This window comes from Gasterosteus aculeatus, chromosome 20, assembly GCF_964276395.1.
Source record: "Gasterosteus aculeatus chromosome 20, fGasAcu3.hap1.1, whole genome shotgun sequence".
NCBI lineage: Eukaryota > Metazoa > Chordata > Actinopteri > Perciformes > Gasterosteidae > Gasterosteus > Gasterosteus aculeatus.
The window spans coordinates 14,373,382-14,388,469 of NC_135707.1; the positions used below are offsets into that span (position 1 = coordinate 14,373,382).

Here is a 15,088-nt window from a genome sequence, read left to right on the forward strand (position 1 = left end):
TGACTATTTTATGGGCTCTGCTGACAAAACCGCTTCTTTGTCCGGACAAATAGTGAATCTCTTTTTCTCTGACATAGGCCTGTTAACACAAAATGAAACTTCTCAAATAAATAGTATAACCTTGTGCGCAGTGCATGAGCTCCAAACTAGTGTCTGTATACGTCCAACGTCGGCTTGTTAGGGGAATCATTACACTCGGCGCATGGATTCAACATGTGCACGGCATTTGTGTATTGAAAATATCCATGTGATAAATATATGCGTCGCACCATCTGATTTTGATAAGGTCATTCCAAAAAATGACAATCAGCTCAGGCCAACCTTAAGAGGACGCTGTTAAAGGTAGGGGACAATTCTGCCTCGGGCTCTGAGTGGGAGGAAGATGAGGACGGCTAGCAGAAAGTCTACCAGTAAAATGTATAATAATTTACCACGAATACGGTGTGTAATAAATATTGGCACAGCTATCCATCTACAGGTCCTTGAAAATATTTCCTGCAAACGGTGACCTTTTCGAAGGCTTTCAGAGTGGTATGAAAAGTTGTCTATGAGGGGAAACAAGGACACCGCATTGCGGGCAGGACAAAATGGTTAGCCCTACCGGACTTAGACACACTTAATGCCATGCTCTTTCTGAGTCGGGCCCCATCGGACGAAGCCAAAGGTCGACTCCGCAGGCCGACTAATTTGATGCTTCATATTGCGTGCTGAAGTGGAGGCTATTGACCACTGCCTCCGTGGCCCCAGCGGACTTGGAGGGCAGTTCAAAGGGATCGGGCTATTCAGAACTCATCCATCCAGCCTTTCCTTTCAGGAAGGTACACAATATATGTCAGCTTACGTGACATCAAATACACAGACATGAAAGGACTTTCTGTTGTACAAAGTGTTGTGTGAGGGAAATTAAACATTTCTGAAGCTCCGAATCTGAATCCATATTACGGATATCCAGATTTCCTGTCTTTTCATAAAATAATAGCGTTGAGGCAAGATTGTTATGTGGCAATATTTACCTTTCCTGCCCCGCCCTCTCAATTACAGGCTTATTGGGAACACCGATTGGGGCTGTAATAAACCATGTGAACCAAGGAAAAGCTAAAGAAATGAGGGATTCTGATCCTGGGCCAAACACACTGGGCCAATAACAAGAGTCCCTGGCAACAGAGACAAAGGTGGAGAGATACAGAGGAAATGGAAAGGGAAATTAAATGATGCCATAAAATTGTCCCCTCAAGTACACTTAGTGAATTCAAAGATTTATATCGGGAGGCCCTGAACGGACAGCAATGCGATCTCCCCCAGGACGTCTTCCTGATGCCGTTAGCTTGCATATTTTCAGTGCGTGTCTCTCCAAGCGCCCGTTTGTGCATGTGTGAGTTGGCGCACTTTGACTACCCTGAACTGCCTGGGACATCGTCCCCCTCATTACATTTAGCTGCGCTCTGAAAGCAATTACCATAAGCCTCACGGTCAGAAAAAGTGTAATCATGGTACATTTGTTGGACAGGCAAGGACGATCTGATAAATCTTCATCACCACCAGCATCAATCCGCAACTGCTTCTTAATGCCTCCCCTGTGGATGCAAAAGCCTTTATTTTCATTTGATGGATAAGTAGAGTCAAAAAAGAAGCAAACAGGCAAACCCGAACAGCGATGTTAAGACTACCAGGCTATGTGTGCACATATTATAACTAAACCCATGTGTGCATGTTTCCTTCCATCAAGTGTCTTGTTGTGTGATTCGCTGTGAGCTACTCACCACTCAGGTGTGAAATCTTTCTCTTTGCAGATCTCCATGAGTTTGGGGGTGAGCCTGTAGGCCTTGAGGGACAGGGAGCCTTGCGCAGTCTTTATGGGGTCTAGAATGACAAGGAGAGCGATAGAGTTGAAAAACATACTGTACCGCGTCCCCATGGCGAAGGAAGACTCCAGAGAACACAAGCGTCTTGATGAATTGAAGCAAGACTGGTAGCATTTCACAGCAGGAAAACCGAGTCGGAACATCTGTTCACACAACTCAGTCTCATTCATCGGGCGTGTTTTTTTTAAAGGTTTGCTGAGCGTTTGTAAACTGATGTTTGTGTCATTAAACCCGGTCTCCCTTTTTTTTCATCAAAACTTTGGACTCTTATTGGATATTTGTTTAGCATGGAGGCTTGTGAGAATAGCCTGCCAGGTTTTATTTGGGACTCAATCACTTCCATAGAAAATATCCTTGACTAAAAACAACAAGTTGTAGCACTTTAATTGCACTTATAATGGCTATCTATGGGCTGATCTATAGAAAGTTGTAAATCGGCTTATTTGATGAAATTGCACATTGTTAAAACCCACAACATCCTTGGACAATGATTTAAGAGTGAGGAGGATTCCAGAAGCAGAAACTATGTACCTCTGCAACTATACCGTTCCGTGATACTGTGCACACTGAGCTGTGTGGGTTTGCATTTTGCACACCATCATAGGCCAAAGCCACAATCCAGAATGCATGTTGTTCTTACTAAAGTCAAGCAGCGAAGAGTATTTATAACGCACTACATTTGTATTCATGTTTACACATCTCAGAAGTGTAAAGTTACTAATTATTGCAAACATTGAAAGACGTCTAACTGATCAGAGCATCCAGTGTCTTGAGCACAGAAAAGTAAAAAAAGTTCTAGCAGGAGAGGAGCTGCCCTAAAAAGAATCAGGTGAGATCCAGTCTCTCCCCATTAGATAGCTTACTGGTTTTGTTTTGACATTTAACTGGAATTCTTTTCTATCCATTCTACAGCTGGAAAACCCACGTGTCTGTGTAGGCGTCCTAATGTGAGCAGCGAGGAAAGGAGTGGAGGAGCTAGTGGTCCGTCCATCGCAAAATGACATTTACACAGCAGGCTCTACGACATTAAACCAATTCAACCAACTGAATGCAAGTTAAAGTAACACTTAAAAAGACAGCAAAATGTCAAGTTTCTAGAGCGACTCGGAGGAAGGGCTCGGTCGCCCAATTTTATTCCACATCACTTCCACATCCCGACTGAGTCACCAAAACAGCGCGAAGTGAGCGGCGAGCTAATGACTAGCAGAGGAAAACCAAAATCAATTATTTCCCTTTGTCTTTAAAGAGCGATGATGTCAATTCCTCTGAGGGGCTTTGATCCATTAAGCGCTGCATTATTGACTGACACTAACAGGGGGCCTCATTTCGAATGAGAAAGGGCCGACTGCCCGCCTCGTTGGCCAGCTGGCTGGCGGGACCAGATCAGAGGGGTTCAGATGTCTGCTGGTTAAAATTAATCTTTGCCCGTCGAGGATTTGTACAATTTGAGAAGATGACAACCCTGAAGTTTGGAGGCAAAGAACAGGGCCGTGAGGAGTTCCTTCACACCAGCGGTTGCCCACGCTGCTTTGGCTGGCGAGCGACTTTTTAAAAAGCAACCAAGTCATGACAATCTACTTTTTTAAAAGGGGGATTTGGGGTTTCTGCCTCATTCGTGACTGGAAGGAAATGTGGATAAACACTAAGACATTTAAACGGGAGACTGATTTCAGGTCAGTGAGCATCTGACTATATGGCCATCCGCACCTTTCAGTACGTGAGCCTGAAAGGAGGAAGACGCGCCACATTGTGTCGTATACAATATTGGGCATTTAGACCACGACTATATTAGAATGCACTAATATACTGCCTTAGAAGTCAATGAGCAGCAATTGTACGTAGTAGTGAATCAGCACGTATTTAGACACAGAGGAGTTAAATGCAGTGTTTAGCGCTGACAGCTCTTTTTCGCGGTCAGGTCGGTTTTTATATCGTTGTACTTTGAAAGACAGCTTTATCCATCCGGGACGGCATCCGTGGTGCAGCAATTACAGGCAGCTCTTAAAGGTCTTTACTGCTGAGCAGGTGGAGGCACACGATGCCAATACGTGACCTTTTAGTGCCGCGGTTCCCAAACTCAAGAATGCCGCGGCCCACTTTGAAATCTGAAAATCTTTTGCGGCCCACCCAAACCTTTAATCACAACTCTGATCAAAACATAAACTAGGGATGATTAAATGACCGTAAGAATTTAACCGATAAATGTATTAACCGACGATGTATGTTTTGTATACCGTTTTCTCCGGAGCTCATGTGCCGTGTTTTCCGCACAATAAGGCGCACCTTCAATGAATGACCCATTTTAGAACATTTTTCATATATAGCGCGCATCGGATTATAATGCGCATAAGATACTGCAGTCAGGCGTTTGACGTCGAGGCGGGTGGATGGGGGGGGGGGTGTGGAGACGGGGCTTGGTGGTTCAGCTACTGTAAAGAAAAGGGCACCGTCTCTCGCTCTTTAATCTCATGAAGTGCTCGGCAAGAACGAGAAGAACGCTTTGTTTCTCCGACGCGCCCTGAAACAAGCTCCATATCTCACGCGCTTGAGCGCCCGCTCAGCATCTCGCCATCGTAGACCGAGCTTTGGCATGTTTGGCAGAGCGCCTTGAGCGCCGTGTACAACCAGTATGGATCAACCGGTTAACCAATTTATCCATATATATAAGGCGCTCCGGATTATAAGGTGTACTGTCGTTTGAGAAAATGAAAGCTTTTTAAGTGCGCCTTGGAGTGCGGTATATTTACTTTAATACTACAAGAGGGTGCCCCGTTTGACATTGTTTTGTTTGGCGGCGCCTTTTGTTGAATAACGACAGGCGGACAAGAGCAGCAGTTTCGAGCGAGAGCCTTATTGTTTTATTTATCTGTTTGTTTAAATTGACCTCTCGCGGCCCACCTGCAGTACCTGCGCGGCCCACCAGTGGGCCCACACTTTGGGAATCGCTGTTTTAGTGGATACCGTGTTAATCTTGACCCGGTTTCCCTGCCCCGTCGGTGGGACCCTCCAGCTCTCTGGGCCGGACACCACTCTACCAAAGCAACATTGAAACACACGGTTTGTGTTTTTTCAAAAAGGTATTGTAAACCTCGAATTCAAAGACTTTGGCCAAAGCCCGACTTGTTTATGTACTGTGACAATTAGGAATTCCCTTTTCTTCCAGCTATTAACAATGTATTGGATTTACCTGTAGATATTTCGGTGCAGTTATCTTGTGACCTACCAATCTCGTATACAGTTCCTACATTACTTTGACTATGAAGTTGGGCTGAGGGGAAAGAAGTCCAGTTGTTGTCCTCCTTCCGTCCGGGTCAACTTACCATAAATGAGCACGACGGACTCTTCGATGGCGTGCTGATAGCTGAACTGAGAGTCGAGCAGCGCTCGGCTGACAAAGGAGCCATAGTAGGTGGACTGGTACCAGCCCACATGCAGATGGTCAATGTTGACGTGGCGCAGAGAACGCATCATCTCCATCTGGTACTGGACTACAGGCAGAGAGAGGAGTACAAACAGAGGAGTGAGACGGAAAAAGAGAAAGAAAACATTTCATTCAAAATTAAACTTCACTAAAAAAAAAATTGGAGGAATCCGAATATCTGGTCTCCATCTGGAACTGGACATGGTGCAAGAACAGACGGCAGGGAGAAAAACAAAATTCAACAAACAAGTGGTTGAGAATCCTAAAACAAAACCTCAACCTGGACATCATTCACTCTTTCATTCCTTGTGTCAGAAAATATTTCACGACAGAAAAAAAAAAAGAAAAAAAAAAAAAAAATAGATGGATAGACACACAGATGGGCTTTAGCTACTGCAGAAAAGACTCGATACATCACAGGGAGAACCATTTCATTACACCAGACACATCCTGAGGACGGGCAGCCAGAAATACAAGCAACCAAAGCACCAAAGCAAAACAACATCTCCATGCAGGCTAGCTGCAGGACGTTGATAAATCAGGTATTATTGGGCAGCTGTGGTCCCCGAGACCCCAGCCTGTAGAGCACATCCATCTCCTACTGGGGCTGTTAACAAGAACAACATGGAGAGGCGGGAAGCAGACAAACAGAAACCGAGCAAAGAGAATGGCAAGGGGGAGGATAGTGGAGAGAGAGGAAGACGTCCATGTTGCAGAGGGAGGAGGAAGGGGATGAGATGAGGAAGAGGGTGGTGAGGCGTCTAGAAAAAAGGAAGAAGCGGGAATGAGTGAGTGTCAAAAACGTGTTCTTCTCCTCAGGGTCCTCTCTAATTGTCTGAATTTGACCGCTGGGGATGCTGCTATGTAAAGCAGGGCGTGAATTCAGTCAAAATACATCAACGCGTGGTCACCTGAAGCGATCTGACATCTGCAAGTACAGGCGGCACTCACGACAAGAGCAGCCACACACGCAAAACCTACAGGTTTATTTGCATTATCTTATCCAGTCGTTAGCCAGCCTGCCACAAGCACCTCATTTGTTGCGCTGCCTCTGCTGTACTGCAGAGAATAAATTGCACCGGTCTGCCCACATTTACACATTTTTCCCCACCCCCCCAGAGCAGGAGAGCGTCCCGAGGAGACGGGCAACTCCAGACAATCAAACAAGGAACATGTGGATCGGAACATCGATGACGGACGGACAAAGAGGCCTCATTCACGGGCGGTCCTGCCGGGATGGACCGGCTGCACTAGGCCGGCCTTATCTGGCCTTTTTAATCCACGATGGACATTGACAGTGAGATAAAAAGCAAGCAGCCTGGATTCACTGGATAATAGGGTGGAGAGACGGCAAGCAGGGAAAGGCATTCGGGAAGATTGGGTATCATCAGGCGGAAGACACGAGATTGGGGATCGTGTAGAAACTCAGTGACAAACCACCGAGGGAGAGGTGTCACGTGGTGTCACACGTGTGTGTGTGTGTGTGTGTGTGTGTGTGTGTGTGTCTGCAGAGAGTGTGATTGATTGTCAAGCGTAGTAGCAAACCCAATAGAGAATGTGTGTAGACTATAATTTGGAAAGGGGGGCGATTCGTCCCGCAGCTCTCCACTGTATTGTTACCCTACACATTGCAAGAGGGGCGCTTCATTTAGCCACGAGTGCGACTACAAACAGAGTTCACCCGGGCCGTCAAAGGAGGAGGACAGAGCGGGGGCCCAGACTGGAGCTGGGCCAGCGTTTGTGCCATGCAGGGTCAGTGTGTCGGAGAGCAGCTCTGCCTCGGGGAACGCTAGCAGCAGACTTCAGGACACGTAGAGCCCGGTGGAGAGGGGAGGCCTCCTCCCACCTCGCCGCTGTACCGGTCTCTGCTCTTTGATGCCAAATCCGTACCAGTGCTTACCTCTCAAGCTACGCTGGTGCGCGTGCATGCCGCGACGCCCTGTCAATAGCTGGGAAATGGTCCAGAGTGATCCGTCTCCGAAGAGAAAGCTGGAGGATTGACGAGAGGCGCGCGGTCACCGATCGGCTTTCGCGTGTGTCTAATCTAACCGCCAGCTCCCCTCCTGGTTCTTGGTGACCCGCCCGTGGGTGCAGTCTTTATATGCCCAGTCACTGTTTTACATAGTTAGTCATCACTACTTGCATCGACGGCCAAACCGTAGGCTCTGCCATCTTTTCCTCTCCTGTTCCTGTTATCGAGTGCGGAGACAGGAGGAGATGCCAAAGAAATCCAAAGAACTGGGACTCCAGCGAGTTTTCTCTAAGCCAGGAGGTCAACGGGGGGCTGAAAGCTACCAAGCGCCCACCCAAAGAGACAAAGACCGGTTGGCTGAAATGCTGCAGAGACACCAACATAGTTGGTAGTGAAAGAAACTGTTTATTGAGCCAAATGGTTGGGCCAATGCTTGAGCTTCTCCTGAATTACTAATGGATATTTGAATAGCAGTATCTCCAACAGGGATTTGGTCCAAGGCTAGCAGCTAATGCAAACAATTTACTGGCTTTACATCAATATGGTTAACTCTTGCCCATGATCCAAATGTTACTATTTGATATTGTTTTTCACTTCCTATTTCCATCACCAAAATATACATATATTAAACTACTGCATCCTGATACTATCTGTTTATGTTCTGATTACAGCACAAATACAGAACAGAGAGCCTTGTAAAGGACACAAAATCACCTTGTTTGTCCAGCCGCCGTGAAAGGAGACGAGAAGAGATTGAAGATCAACATGAAAGTAACTATGGTCTTGCCAAAAGGTACAAAGGGTGATCTGAATGGTGGCACATGAAGGAACCAGGTTCTCTGCTGGCTTTGAGGTGGAGGTGAAGGGTTTAGCCTCGACTTCAAAACATCTGCTTCGTCCAACTATAGAAGAATCCAGTGCGGTAGCTCACAGATGTCCAAGTTAAAGATAGCAGCGCACTGATGATCAAATTCAGAAGAAATCCTTTTAGTACAAAGCAGGATGTTGACTTGCCGTTCACAAAAATCAGCTAGAAATGTGTGCTTCCTTCCCTCGCCCATTCTTTAAGCACATGAGCAGCCATTATGCGTACTACCTTTGCTATCTGGATCCTTTCCACAATGAGACTTAACAGTCCTAAAAAGAATCCCAGCATGACCACCTCTCTGCATTTTCTATGGAGAGAATCCCCCCCCCCCCCCCCCCAAAACCCATCTTGCTCCCCATTGTTGCATTACCGAGACAGCATTTAACATTCTGTGGACATTAACGCCAGAATAAGCCAGAGAACAGCCAATTTCAGAATATCATCAAGGCACAGAGGTGGGAGCATGCGCCACTGTTTGCTATTCCTCATTCATTTTGGCTGTCCGGCCTCCTCTCCTAAAATCAATCAATCTGGGTCCCGAGGCCAGTCGGGGAATGAGTCTGCCCGTTCCCTTCGTGCGTGTGTGTGAGTGAGTACGGGTGTGGGTGTGCGAGCGAGAAAGAGGAAAGGGAGGGCAGGGGGAGGTGTAAGACAAAGAAAGGAAAGTCTATAAAAAAAATTAAAAAAAAGAAAGAAAATAGTATGGGTAAGCGAGAGAATGGTGAACAGGATGCGATTCTGATTGACTGGAAAAATTTGGGAGAGCAGGACTGTGTTTGTGAACACGAGTGTGTGTGGAAAGCGCAACGTCAAATACAAAGCGTGAGACGTGCGAAGCACGAGGACGCCGTGTATGGCGAGCCGACCATGTGAAGCCAGCATGTGTGTAGGGTAGAGTGGAGGCATCAGCTGAGAGTGGGGTTGTCACGATACCAAAATTATGACTTCGATACTATACCTGCTAAAATATTACAGTACCCGATACTTACGATACCACAAATAGGATACTAGAATATTCATCTGTGATAGTAATAAATAAAAAATCTGTAAGGTTTCCTTTTTTACCAGCCATCGGTTTGACTGCCTGTGGGATAAACAATGCTTAATTTACTGCATATAGAGTTTGATATTTTCACATTGATATTTCTTAATTCATGGAATAATTATCTTTTCTTAACTAAAAATAAAAACAATTGGGTCAAGATCCACCAGCCTGTCGTTCTTTTGAACTCTCTGAAAAGTTCGGGGTGTCTGTCTGAAAGGTGCTTGGCCATATTCGAAGCGTTCCCTCCCTTTGCCTGGGTGGGGTTTAAGCAGGTTTTACCGACGGGTCTGTGTGTGTCTCCCCTTATAACTCGCTGTGAATGACGGCTGCCTGTTGCGCGTGTTAAAGCCTCGCAGTCAATGCGTGCAGGCAGCCTGACAGGGAGCAGAACAGTGAGTGCGCTATGATTGCGTGCTTTTTTTTTTTTTTTTTTAAGTACCTGTACTAATTTTTTTTTTATAGTTTTCAACGTCAGGGTACCGTGGTAACTTTCTAGTACCGGTACACCGTGCGACACTAGCTGGGAGATGAACGCATCACCCTGGGCAATAAGGTGAAGCGTCATAATCAGGCAAGACCAGTGTGTGATTGGGAGAGCACGTCTTACCAATGAAGCGGACAGATAGTCTATTCTCTAATGTTCAATGACACGAGAGGTGAACTGCATCAGACCTCGCATGCTGCTGCAGGCCACAACACGTCAGCGGGCGCAGCGGGATGCGTGCGAGTTAGTTTGTGTCTGAACGTGAAGAGCTGTGAGTCACAGCACATTGTAATCAACACCTCGACTGGCTGCCTGGAAATAAGTAGGCACGAGTCTATGCTTTTAATCTACTTATTAGAGAGGAAGTGGAGCAGATGAATTTAATTTCAAAAAGCTTAAAATGAAGTTTGACGGTCCAATCAGACCTCGATCCAAAAATGAAACCATAATATTTTTCTTAAAAATACCCTTTTAGTTGCAATTAAAAAAAAGGGTAGAATAATAAACTCTTTAAAAAGGTTTGGTTTCCGAACAGAAAAGTACAGCTGCTATCTGAGCAGCGCAAGTGTTCAGCATGGAAAAATCCACACGGGTTTGCTTTCTCACCTCGCATACAAAATACATTTTGACTTTGCATTGACCCATCAATTTCCTCACAAAGTCCACATTGAAAAACACAAAACAATGTCCATTCTGATGATTGATGGGAGTGCTGGCGTCGCAGGCTGCGCTGAATGACCAATTCCCCATATGTTGCCAGCGGTGCTCCGTGGCGACAGCGAAGCGTGCTCATCTTGGCATGTCATAAATACTTGAGAGCAGAGAGGAAAAACGAAAAATCCGAAAAAGGATCCGGCGCATTAAAGTCTAAAGCCACCATCGCCATAGAAGCGTGTAGTTTTCATCCAACCCTCAGGACGGCGACTTACTTAATGAGTCCACGTTCTCGACCGATGAGGGACAAACAGACCCAGAGCGGTGCACTGAGACATAAGCAGAAAGTGGTTCACACCATCCCCCACTTATACATGCATTTTTATTCCTCACTTTGCTTCAAAAAGGTCTGTCACAATCCTGTTAAGTATTCTACAAAGCGCCTCTAGCCAGACTTTCCGCCTTTGTACAACAATACATCTGGTATTGTCGAGTTTGGAGAACAAAGTCAATCTTGACGATGGAAGGCCTTGAGAGGAGCTGCCCGTTGTGCCTCGTTGTTCCACGTCTGCTTGACGGTTTACCCAGCCCCCCGCTAACATTGCTACTCCTCCAAGTCACTAAATAAGAGCGCAGAATACCTGATGAAATTATTGCATTTTCCTCCTCTGCAGAGTCCCTTCACTATGGCCCGCAGGCCGGACCTGGTCCGTTGGGCGTTTTGATCCGGCCCACCGAGTATTATGAATTATAAATTATAGTAACGACCGCTGTAACTCTTCTCCGTTCCCGACTTGAGTTTCCCAAAGCTCGATGATGGCAAAAGACCAGCATTGATGTTTCTTAACTCAAGTCGGGAACGGAGAAGCGTTACAGCGGTATTTACGTGCCGTGCGGCAGAAGATGCTTTCTGCAGCGCATCAGGCTGCGAGTCCAGCTGCTGCTGTCTGCGCTGCTCACCTGTGTTGAGAATTGCCACAACAAAGCTGACACCAAACTATCATGCACTGGGGAAAAAAGGGGGACCAACAACATTGTTCCCACTGAAATGCAATGTAATGTAAAGTTCACTTTACTTTTTAGTTATTGGCTTTTACTTATAATTTATATTTGTTGACATAAACACTGTCTATCCATCTGATACCGGCCGGCCCGTCAGTCAAATTTTAACAGTCAAGGTGGCCCCTGAGCTAAAAAGTTTGCCTACCCCTGCCCTAAACTGACCCCGCTCCACCCCCCCGGATGGTTTGTTACACTGAAACGTCCTGAAGGCAGCTCCTGGAATAAGTTTGGAATAGAGCAGGCACCTTCAAAATATATTGACAGATTGTTCGTTCACTCACCAATGAAACTCTTCCCAAAGCCAGACGGGCAAGAAGTGTAAGAAGCATAAAGCAAAGCCTCACTGCGGCCATTGTCGCTCGGTCATCTTCGTAGATGCGACCTACCCATCTCCCTACATCTGCCAGTAGCTCCTCACAATACGCTGATTGATCCGGTCACTGACTGGCTGCTCATCTGACTAACATTACACGGAGGCTGAAAAGACGGATCATCACACGCTGTGTGATCCAGTGGCTCGCCAGTGACATTTGCGAGAATCCCGCTAACGTGACGGGTAAGCAAAATCCCATTTAAAAAAACAGATAGTAGAACCATGCATGTCCAGAGGTTATTATAGTGCAGACCTGGGACTGTTGAACAATGGTACAAAAGGAAAAAATATTAAATAAATTATGTTTAAATAAATGTACATCAACTTTGGACGTGTGGGGTTCATTTACCGTGTTCAATACGGACAGAACCGACCGGTTGTGCTGCTGAAGGTGCCATCGAGTTCATGTAGATACATTATGTGCATGACAACACAGTGGCAAGATTAAGAGGTCTACCACTCAACATCATTATGAAAGAGGAGAGACAGAAATAGAGCGGCGAAGAGGAGCTAAAGAGAGTGGAAAGGAGAACGCTACATGGAAGGCGTCAGCAGGTCTTTCATCGGTACATTTCCTCTTTGAGCAAACTCTAGCTAACAGTGTGAGAGAAAGAAGTAGAAAGCTAATATTTAGCTACAGTTTCCAACCAAGTTTTCATTTAGGGATATTTATATGTAGATTGTACAGGCATATGCAAATAAAAATAAAATTCCTTGCTAATTATTCTTCGCATGTTCATACAGACATGCCGCATCTCGCACACACCTGTCAAACGGCGCCATTTTCAAGCACATGCTTTCCTTTTTCTCCTAAAGTTCTGTTGAGGGTCAGCGGGCGCCGATGTGCAGAGCAGACAACCCGTCCTGCTGTCACGGCACTTTGTCCGTACCGCGCGCTCATCGCTCAGAGCGAGGGAACCGTGATGAATGCGCCGGTTGTCGAGGAGTAAATGGCGGTATCGAGTTGTGGTCTGTTCCGGGGCGTCGGGAGAGATACGAGGCTAATTGTCACAAGCGAGGCTATAATGGGATGTGCGCGCCTGTTTGTGCCTGCGTCCGTGTGTTTGTGCGAGCGCACCCATGTTCCACCTGGCACAGTGGATTAGGTGCAATTAATCTTAGTTAAGCAAAGCCCGCGGGGAGCTGCCTGCCTCACACGCCCACGCACAGAAACGCACGAGCGGGGTGACGGCAGAGAAGCGGCTGCTTTGTTTACGTAGACGGGGAGATACCGTGGGGATACGGCCTGTGTCCATTTGCTCACATATCCTAATGAGTCTTTGAGTGGGAGGAAAAACTAAATCCACCTGATCTCCGGGCAAATACTAGTTAAAGGTTACTCGTTATTTCAATATCTTTTCAAATGATTTATAGGATGAAACAGTAGTTACATGCTATTACACTTGTCAGAAACATGCCAGGTAAGTGTGGTGAAAGGTCACATACGAGTTCTTGAGACTCTCGCAATATGCACCTCAACAAATTCTCCCCCGGCAGTAAGTACATGAAATTTGACCTCCGTAGTTCACCTACCCTAAGCATTCTACCATTCTGGGTCTTGAAGGACACATCAATATAGTTTAATGTTGCGTTACATAACTAGTTTCTGGGTGCAAACCATTCATCCATGAACCCCCCCCGACCCACTCAAGGAAACACTGCCCCACCAACTCCTTCTGGCAGGACTGCTGCAAAGCCTGGGAGCCGGCCGTTTAAAACGCTTCAGTATGTCAGTCACCGAGTGATGAAGTTACACAACTGGTGGAAGTGAGTGACGATGGAACGCTGACGGCCGCTTCCAAAAGAGACGGCCTCTGGTTTCATTTACGGGCAAGCTGGTCAACAAATCGCGCGGAGCCATAATGAAGCAAACTATGTCTGCTCTGCTTAACAGAGTGACATTAATAACATTTAAGAGGATTTATCTAGAACACATTGCTAAAAATAGCATGATTATGTTATGGAGTTCATTGAATTAGAGCAGCCCTAAATGATGGTTCTGAACCAAAGATAATATACCCATGCTTATAACATCTCACATGTGGTTGACTTACAACTCAGCAATAAGCCCACTTTGTAAATAATACAGAGATTGCACTAAAAAAAAAAAAACTTCGGGGAGAAGGGGGGCAGCAGTAGAGTGAGTTCGGCTACTAACACCCAATTTATCCTAATTTGCAATTGGGTTGAATAATTATGAGTGCAACTGTATATCATGCATCATTCTCAATCAGGCAATTGCCTCATTGGGAGAGGCACAAAAGAAAGTTTTGATGTGCGACTGTAAAACGCCAAAACATTAGTACGTTATTGAGAAAGATGCTCAGATTTTTGAAGAAAGTAAAATGACATTTCTTCGCCATAAACAATATTAAGGATCTGAGCAACTACACAATAGAAGCCTCCTCACAAACAGACCACAAACCGTCAGAATGGGCAACTGCACATACCAACCCCCCCATCCTGACCACAGGAGCTCCGCAGGGCAGCGTGCTCAGCCCGGCCCTTTTCTGGTGTAGTAGGACTGATCTCAGACAACGAGGAGGTGGTCAAGTGGTGTTCTGACAATAACTTAGTCTCCCAGGAAGACCTGTTCCTGGGAATCCACATCACAAAGGATCTCAAATGGGCCATCAACACCTCCCACATGGTGAAGAAAGCTCAACAGAGGGTCCTTCTTCTTGAGGAAAATCAAGAGAGCCAAACTGACCTCTAAAGCTCATGGTCAACTTCGACAGGAGGACCATGCGGTCAATTCTCTGCCACCGTGCGATACACCAGCCGCACAGCAGAGAACTGGCGGGACCCGGCCTGGGTAGTCAAAATCGCCCAGAGGATCATAAGCGGAAAATGTGAGCAACTGGTTTTAATAACAGTTCCTTGCCAAGATAGAGGTTACAAGTAGGAATTAAACCCTGATAATTGCTTTTGGTGTTCAGTTGCCTCCTACAGTGGCAGAGATACCATTTGTTCATCCCGCTGTACTCTGGTCAGCATTCGTCATGAACATGGTTACCAACCTTCCCTCTTTACCCTGTTTATTCCTCAACATTTCCCTGAGTCTCTTAGACGCTTACCTTTGCCGTCCATCTTTTTCCCCACTTCAAACGTCAGCCCCTTTCTTCAAACCTGCCATCATCGTCTCATTGTTCACTCCTTACCTTTCACCCCCTCCCCCCCCTACACAGCCCACCCGGATTAGCAGCAGTGTGTAGGAATAGCATTCTGACCCTCCCGCACACCAGATTTAATGTGGGGCAGAATCGTAATGAGACAAAAGGAGCAGATGAATAAAACAGTGGCACGGATGGCGACGGTGACGGCCCCCGGGGGACACACGCTCTTGA

General features: G+C 46.3%; 1 protein-coding gene across 1 annotated transcript in view; it reads right to left on the reverse strand.

Moving 5' to 3' along the window:
* The window catches only part of LOC120810671 (eukaryotic translation initiation factor 3 subunit H), a 42,558-nt gene that overhangs the window by 13,624 nt on the left and 13,846 nt on the right, over positions 1-15,088 (reverse strand). Inside the window, exons 3-4 of the mRNA XM_040165431.2 lie at positions 5,183-5,350; positions 1,761-1,860 (exon numbers count right to left, since the gene is read on the reverse strand). Coding sequence (XP_040021365.1) covers positions 1,761-1,860; positions 5,183-5,350 — 268 coding nt within the window. The remainder of the gene's footprint in view (positions 1-1,760; positions 1,861-5,182; positions 5,351-15,088) is intronic.